Here is a 9,109-nt window from a genome sequence, read left to right on the forward strand (position 1 = left end):
GCTTTTATTACGAGGCTGGGTGCAGATGTTTTTTTTTCTTGTTTTGTTTATGGAGTTTTTGGAGCATGTCCACCAAATGGAAAAAAAAGAAAAAACAAGAAAAAAAAAAAAGAAAACAAGCTTAAAAACGCTTGAAATACTCTTCCTTATCATTTCCATAGTAAAACCATTTGGCTGCTCACATGTTCAGCATTTTGATCATTTTTTTTGCACTTAAGGTTATGAAAAAAAAAATCCTCCAACAACTCCTAAAATATAGTAGGTTTTCACTTGAAAAATACAGAGTTTTGGATGGCTTCTGAAGTCTCCATTTGCACACATCCTTAGGGTGAGTGTACATTAATGGCGCTTAACGACCGTTAATCAGTAAATATTTACCGATCGCTGATCGTTTAACACAGACGGACTGAACTTAACAATGAGCAATAAACAATCAGTAATAGATCGCTCGGTGCAGGTTCTCGGCAGCACAAGTTCTGCTGACACAGGATCAAGTGAGCTGCCAAGAATGACGATCTTTTGTACAGACCAGAAAGTTTTGCACTTATGGCCAAACCCATTTAACACTTATTTAATGCCTTCCAATTCTGAATGTACACAAAATTTTATGGATTTCTTACAACTTTCAGACACAGAAATCCTTTAGGACGGCTTTCCATATACAAATTTCACAATCCATGTATGGACCGCGATGTCCGGACCGACCCAAACTTAACCTCATCGGCCTTTCCAAGACTGTTGAGTTCAGATCAGGAGACTTTTAGCCGGTCTGAACGTTGTGGTCCATTCATGGACTGTGAAAGTCGGATGTGCGAGACCAACATTAGCCGCTCACTTTACATTTAATGTTGCTTTGAATTTTCAGGACCCCATAAATCCAGTGAAGCAGCACAGCTCATTTGTGTCCTTTTCTGAGTTCCCAAACACCATTATCATTGTCAGCCCTCCACCTCCCAATGTCGCAACATTACCCTCATATGTTCACAAAGCGTAAAAGTTCATGAAGCGTGGAGTTCTGTGCATTACCAGCATATAAAAACAAACAAAAGTATTTTGAAGAATTTAACAGATTATTTCTCAATGGTTTCGGGAAGGTGTGATGAAATTGTATTTCACGGTGGCTTCCCCACAATGTCCGCATGTAATGGTCTGGGCAATTAGTGGTTATCCGCCTTCACAAACCATAACCAATATGGCTGTTTGTGTTCCTTAAAGTGAGTTGGTCACCAGATTTCACAATACAAACATTATTATCTAGATTTGTAGACCTGATGAGGCTGGTCTACTTATTTGAAAAGTAATGTAAGAGCACCAGACTAAGGTATAAAATTGTGCCAAACTCGGAACGCAATGCATTGACTGGCTGGCAGCTCTCATCACCATCACGGACAGGCCGGTCAGGAGATACGTGGACAATCTGTTTGACGTTTATAAGAATTTTTTATTTTGGTCTATGAATCAATGAACGTTAAGGTTCTAGTTGCAAATTCATTAGAGACATCAGATATTGCTACTCGGAGGAATAAGAAATTTCCAAAATGAAAATTGTTCACTACTCAAGACTGTAGATGACTTCTATGCCCCAAACATCCAAGTCAACTCTACCCACCCAGACCCCCTTTTAGGAGATGAGCACAAGAAAAAAAACTGTCCCACCAAAAAATAATACCGTATCACTTGACATTCCAACCTCATGAATTCTGACGTCTTGCCAGGATCTCACAAATTCATACAATTTTAAAACTTTTCTCATCATAGGAAAACTTTGCAGTGCCATGGAAGTGGCAGTCACTTTAGTAATTAAGTCATGAAGCCTTGCTTGCCCCACACCAGAAAATAAAGCAGAGCAGCTGGAGAAATTTTACATTTCCTGTGGTCGTCCTGAGCTTTTGTTAGCAAAGTTACCCACCACTCTGTAGGGCTGGTTTATACTCAAGCAGGATGGACGCTGTAGAAGCTCGTAAAACTACATAGATCTCAGTGAAGCCACAGGAAATCTGCAACGTACCTTCCATTTCTCATAAAATACTACACCAAATCTATCGATCAACTCCAAAACTGGAAGTAGTCCTTAAAACCTTGATTCAGCCTTGTATAAAGGGAATCGTTCGGACTAGTATGGCCATTTTCTACAACGCCTTTCCTATGGGAATACTAAGGAGTGATGACTATACTGGCGGGCCATCCCAAAATCCAAGTGTGCAGAGGTATGATAGGGATACAGGAACAGACTTAACCCTTACCCTAGGGGTGGACATATCATTGGTACAACCATGGGCCCAAGAAGGAAGAGGGCAACGATCACGTCCAAAGCAGGTGAAATTGTGCATTACAATGAGCTGCTGGAATGTAAAGGGCCCATAATTGTTCTTGCTCAGGGGCCCTTTTGGGTCTGTGTCCACCAGTGCCTTACTAGCCCGGCAGGTCAATAACCCGGCCAGCCACATGCTACTTGGGATCGTTGACACAAACGCTTACCTTCCCGGGGATGTAGTGCAGGATGTTGTCCGAATGCGTCACTCTTCCGACACCACTTTCATTCCCAAACAGATAAGTCCACTTAGTTCTGCTGTCCTGCCTGTGAAGAGAGGATGGATGAGACAGCTGCGTGGAATCCTTTCACCGCTAGACATACATCAATGTTATTATGAAATGTCACGCTGACACCGGTGGCTACAAAAACGTTAACACTTTATGACCTATAATAAAGTGTTATGAGCCCATGTGTCAGGAAGAGCTTCACAATGTTATGACAAGTCGAATGTTTCCTGCTGACAAAATGGCTCGCCTTAGTTTTGTTTTTTTGCTCCGTTTTTTGTTGGGAGACTAATACGGTATATTTTTTTTCGCCTACCGATCTGTATCTAGCTTCTATTAAAAATCCCGGGTGCAGTATTGGGTTGGGTCTAATACACTAAAATGACAACTTAGAAGATCCCCGTCAGACCAGGAGTAGTGGTCATAATACGGAGACACAAACGTCCCCCGTGTAAGGGGGCGCGCGCACACGACCGCTTATCTCAGACAAGTGGTTTTGACAGATCGCACTCATGCCCATGTTATTCTATGGGGCTGTGCACACGTCTGATCATTCGGTCCGAGGAAAAGATCGAAGAAAAAAAGAAAATTGGAAACGTCCGATTTCGATCCGAGTGTTGGATCAAAATCAACAATGGGTCCGTGAAAAACATTTGAGTGTGGTCCGATTTTCATTAACAAAGAATGGAAAAGTGGAGAAACTTTTTTTTCTTCTTCTCTCCATCTCCGAGAAAAACTCATGCCACTCTGATCAAACACTGATCAGCATAAAATCGGACCATTTTTTCTCGGATGGAGAGAAAACTGTTGGGTACACCTTCCGTAAGGGTGAATGCACACATTCCGAATTTGCTGTGCAGAAAATCGGCACCATCAGGATATGTGCACACATTTAAGCATAATAATCAGTATAAAAAAGCTTTCATCCTAACCATCCATGGATTTCTTGTGCTACCATGTAAGCTCCATGCAGGAGTCAATTACATGGAAGAACGTTCCTTCCCAGCCATTGGCAAATTCAAGCCTAAAAACAATTATTGATACTGGAAGTGATGGCGATAATATGCAAACTGTATGGTCAGCGAAAGATTAATGCACAACACCAAACTTTTGTTATTATAAAGGGGTGAAAGGGCAGAAATCTGACATTGTGCTTAAAACATTTTTTGCTAAATATTCCTTTATCGCCATTTTTCTGTATTACTTCGAAGGTTACAGAGAACCAGAAGTAAACTGATAAGAGGATTTTAGTGGCCGCCATAAACATTGCAATCAATGCAAAAGCTGCTGGAATTTTCCCCATGAAGAATGTATCAGAAGTAAACCTGACACTGGCAGATTAGTAACCGGCAGTAAATAGACAGATCAGAATGAGTAAGTGCAGATAAGATAGTGCACCCCACCCCTGCTCCTAATAGGAGGGTCATTGCATATTTTACTTGGACGGATCTTCTACCCAGATGGGTCAGGCAGACATGCCAGTACGTCCTCAGCTCTCAGCCAGCCAACGAGGGCAATTGCTGGTGCAACAGAATTTCATATCCAAGTTTAATGTCAAACAGAACCTGATACCTGCATTTTTTTTTGCTGGTACTGAAAAAAAAAAAACAGCTACAAATTTGAATTAAAAAACGCCTCAAAAAACGCAATGTGTGAACATACCCTAATGAGTGGGTAAAAATCAGCACCAAAAGCGCACACATTTTAAGCTGAAAAAATATCTGCACCAAATAAATACCTAATGTGTACATAGCCTTAAATCTGCAGCATGTCAATTCTTTCAGCGTCTTTGCTGCAGATTTCACCCATCCGAATAAGTGGGGAAAAATCTGCAACAACAACAACAAAAAACGCATGTAAAAAATGTGAATATTTTACACAGTTTTTCCTGCCAACAAATACATATATTTTTACTGCAAATACTCAATGTGTGAACATACCCTAAGAGTAAAAAAAAAAAAGTGATTTTTGCCAATGGTGTTGATTGGTATTGCAGCTCACAATGAATACAATGAAGCTAATCTGCAGTACCAGACACAGCCTATGCGCAAGGGAGGCGCTGTATATCTAGGAGAAAAGTAGACCTCTGTGGCACAGAATACAGATCAGCTTTCTCCAGGAATATCAGACAAATATATTAGCATCACTCCAGATCTTTCACGCCACATGAGGACATGCGATTGCCTTAATGTAGCACAATTAGGGCAAGTCATTCTGCCTATAGTAACAGTGGGGCGGGGGATGGTGAGACCCCTGAGGCTTCATTGTCCCTGCATTTTAACTGTCCGAAAACTGTCGGCATGGTAAATGCATTATCATTATTTTTTGGAGGCGGGAGGTTAAAGTTCAGTAACCCTTTAATCTCCATCAAATTAACCTCACGTGTAAAACTGGTAATTAATTACATTTAGAAAATAATTATACTTTCCTAACAGAGGCTTGTGTACAAAGGAAGCCATTAGTGGGAAATGTCGTAGTGCGGCTTTTCAATGGCACTTACACCTGTGGGGGGTGAAAGTATAATTTATGCTTTACGTCGGCCATTGTGCATCTTGTGTCTAAAATATTTTGTAACATTTTAACACAATAGCATCAAATATGGGGGGGAAAAAAAAAAAAAACGGACAAAAATGTGTTATGCAAGAGATCCTTTATAAATCATGCAGCGTTTGGATGCAGATAAGGCCCCCAGTTTGCACCCGCCATTGCTTTAAAAGGAATCTGTCAGTAAGATCAAACCTCTTAAGCCTCTATATGGGCATATAGGTCACTCGAAGCTGAATAAAACGATATCTTGATATCTGCGATCCGATGTCTTATTCCAGGGAAATCCATGATTCTCTTAATATGTAAATGAGCTGTTAAGATCTATGGGCCGGACATAGATCTCCCTGAGAATCTGCCTCCAGAGCTTAGAGGAGGCGTTACCAGTGTGAGACATGTAATGTCCGCTCTCCTGGTCTACACGTCTCACACTGGTAATGCCCCCTTTCATTTATAATGAGCTCAGGAGGTGGATTCTCCGGGAGATCTATGTCCGGCCCATAGATCTTAACAGCTCATTTACATATTAAGAAAAATTTGGTTCTCTCTAAAATAAGACATCGGATCGCAGATATAACGGTATCATTTTATTCAGCTTCCTATGACCTGCAGGCTCATATAGACGGTTTAGGAGGGTTCATCCTACTGACAGATTCACTTTAAAGACAACCAGTCACTTGATTTTGCTACATTGAACCAGTACCGTACTATTATATCATACTGTAAGTTTTCTGACCATATAACCTGGCATTCTAGCATTTTGGAAAAAAAACTGCATGCATAATATGCCAATGACACTTTGAAAGGGTCATCTGGGCGGAGCAGGTGACAAGTCCTACATTCCCTCAAACCAGGAAAAGTTATTCCAAGACCTCTCCGATGGCATCCACAGAAGAAGTAGAGACCACGACACCTTTATTGGGCCAGATGCTGCCATAAGAATGCACCGGACGGCACCGGCCCGCCAAACCGGACGGCACCGGCCCGCGCGGCCCACGGAGTAGCAGTAGTTGGCATATGTATACTTTATTCAGGGAGAAGAGTTTCTGAGAAGTAGTTTAACACCACTTGATTGTTAAATCAATTGACGGTTCCCTTTAAAGAAGAGTGAAGCAATTACACTTCAATACTTGCTACAGTCTGAGGTCGGAGCCTCTCTAAGTATTAAGTGGCAGCTATTCTGTTGAGCATAACTGGCAGCTGAAAATGCTTTACTGGCAGTCGCCTCCCCCTCCCCTATACACCAGCACACATGTTCTGCTCAGACAACCATGTGTATAGAGATATATATATATCCCCTCCCAAAGCATAGAGAGTAGGGTCTGACAGTAACTATCCACATACGATCCTTGCCAGATCCATTTGAAATCTGCCAAAAAAGTTGTGTTATTAAAGTGTTACAAAGTTTCTTTTCAATCCACCAGTCTAAACTCTCCAGTCTGTCCCCCTCCTGCTCCAGGGAAACATACAATGGATATGCAAATAGACCTAACACAAAGCAACGAACTTCCCAAAGACTTGGACCACACTTCCAACTGACTCCAGAAACTTTCCCACAACTTCTGCTCTGTTCCCCTTTAAATCACCACGCGCACCCAACACTGCCACAATGAGCTGTTTGGCCAGTTTTTGATGCTGCAGATTTTGGGTGCAGAAATCGCCAACATAAAAAGATAAATATGCAATAGCATCAAGAACTCCCAAAAAAAACAGTGTGAACATAGCCTTAGAATGTAGCCGCACACATCAGGGACTGCACTTTTCACTTTTTTTTTTTTGCACTTTTTTCCTGCACTTTTCACTGATCTCATATAAAACAATTATACAGTGATATTTTTTGATCACAAGGCTGTGAAGTGATCCCATTGATTAGATTTCCATTCATGGACAGGAATTCTTAGAATTTGTAGGATATGCGCCACCATTGTATCTTCTAGGGAGATCAGACAAATGTTACATTATGTATTAAGTGTAAGCAGAACATATGGGTAAATATTTAAGAAATAATGTCACATACGTGAGCACCTCTGATCCTTCATTCCTGTATCTTTCTACTACAATTCTTATCAAATAAAGACATATATATATATATATATATATATAATATCACACACATTTTTATTAATAAATAATATATTAAATATACTACAAATACATTTCTTCCCCCAAGAATTCAATCTGATCACATCCAGACACTTTATACTTATGGTTCGATTACAAGTAGGAAATGGAATTCTAATGACAATCAGGGCTGACAGAAGTTTTATACAAAGTTTTAAACTTTTGCAAAACTTTTTCCTTGCAGTATTTGCTTAGAGCAATTGGTAAGACAGAGGCATGATGGGGGCACTTACTCTTTGCCCTGCATGGAGTTCTTCCTGGAGAAGGAGTATCTCAGCTGTCGGTGCGGCTGCGGTACACAGCTCAGGTTCCCCATCCTGATCACTTGCTCTCCTGATCCACACTGAGCAGCAGAGGGAAGAGCACTGACCTCCTCCTCATCCTCACTTCCGCTCCCACGGGTGTGATTGTGGGTGTCACCCTGTGAGCAATCACTGACTGCAGCCTGCCCGGTTATTCCACACCCGACAGCCTGGCCTGGGGCTGACACCCCACTGTGAATTGGGGACAAGGGGAGAAATAGTCACAATTGCCCCATATCCCTGGTGATTACTCATGTGCACTTTTACTCCACCGTACTGGACAATCATTATATAATAAAACACAAACGTTGTCCATGTCATCAGATGATGGTCTGCCAGGACATGCTGGGAGTTGTTGTTCTGCTCCACATGGAGAAACAGGGGGGCTTCAATTTAGGTCTCATTCAATGTCCGATTTTTCCACGCACGGGAAAATCGTGCCAATTATTGTGATCAGAGTGTCATTCCTGCTTATTGTACCTGGAGAAATAATAATAATAATTAAAAAGTTTCTCCACTTTCTCCTTTCTGAAAATTGGATGTCAACTGACCGTGGTCCAATTTTTCCACGGACCCGTTGACTTTCATTGCCGATTTTGATCAAAAGCCGACGTCTCCGGAATTTTCCACGGACCAGGAAAAATTACAGACATGTGAATGGCAAGAGAAGGAGAATTCCAGCTTGTTAGTATTTATGGAGCGAATAATTTACCAATCCCTTTAAGCTCCAGCGATCCCAAGAACAAGGTCTGGAGCTTCAGGACCACCTTCATGAATGGAGTGGAGTTGCACATCCTCAGCTCTGTCATTGTCCATGGGATTGCCTTAGTGGAGCGCTGTACTCGGCTTTCTCCAGCAGTCCCATAGACAATGAAGGAATAGAGGTTGAGCTGGTGCATCTCCATTCAAGACAGTATTTTATGGGTTCCAGAGCTTCGTTCTTTGGGGATAACTTACTATCTACTACACCTTTGGCCAATACTATTACAGACTGGGGCTCCTGTTGGAGATTTTGCATTGAGTCCAATGATCTTCAAGCCACATCACTGTGAATGGGGTAGTCGTGCAACAGATACCGGGGTGAGAATCCAACTGCTGAGAGCCCCAGCGCTCCATAAAACGGGATCCCAGTTAATTGAGACCAAAATGTAGCAGTTGTAGTGATATCCTTCATGACTCTAGTGATCATTTCATTGATTTTACCATTTTACCATTAGTTTATATTGAAAATGGAATTTAGCTGCAGTACCAGAAAAGTCCCCTGGACATGAGGTGGCGCTGTTTAGGGACAAAAGCATTACTTTGTTTCTACTCTAATGCATGATCATTTAAAATTCATGATTATTTGTGGGTATGTAAAGAAAAAGAGGTAAATACACAAGATAAGGAAAAAAAAACCTCCCCCTAAAAATGGGGCCATATGATGTGGAAAATTAACATACCCAGGCTGACTCTTGGCCATCGAGTGGAGAGAACTGTGCACAACTCTCAAGAGAGGTGCGGGTCTCAGAGGTAGGACAGACAGTTATAACGTCAATGTCCAAAATGGGAATATTCTGTAAAATTGTAGAAAAAAAAGGCAAAACACGCAATGGCCAAAATAA

At 41.5% G+C, this 9,109-nt stretch overlaps 1 protein-coding gene across 1 annotated transcript in view; it reads right to left on the reverse strand.

Annotated features, from left to right (window-relative positions):
- The window catches only part of PLEKHN1 (pleckstrin homology domain containing N1), a 48,343-nt gene extending 40,647 nt beyond the window's left edge, over positions 1-7,696 (reverse strand). Inside the window, exons 1-2 of the mRNA XM_077250026.1 lie at positions 7,437-7,696; positions 2,479-2,578 (exon numbers count right to left, since the gene is read on the reverse strand). Of these exons, the coding sequence (XP_077106141.1) occupies positions 2,479-2,578; positions 7,437-7,519 (183 nt within the window). The 5' untranslated portion in view covers positions 7,520-7,696. The remainder of the gene's footprint in view (positions 1-2,478; positions 2,579-7,436) is intronic.
- Positions 7,697-9,109: the final 1,413 nt, after the last annotated feature.

The sequence above is a fragment of the Ranitomeya variabilis genome, chromosome 4, assembly GCF_051348905.1.
Source record: "Ranitomeya variabilis isolate aRanVar5 chromosome 4, aRanVar5.hap1, whole genome shotgun sequence".
In the NCBI taxonomy this organism is placed as follows: Eukaryota; Metazoa; Chordata; class Amphibia; order Anura; family Dendrobatidae; genus Ranitomeya; species Ranitomeya variabilis.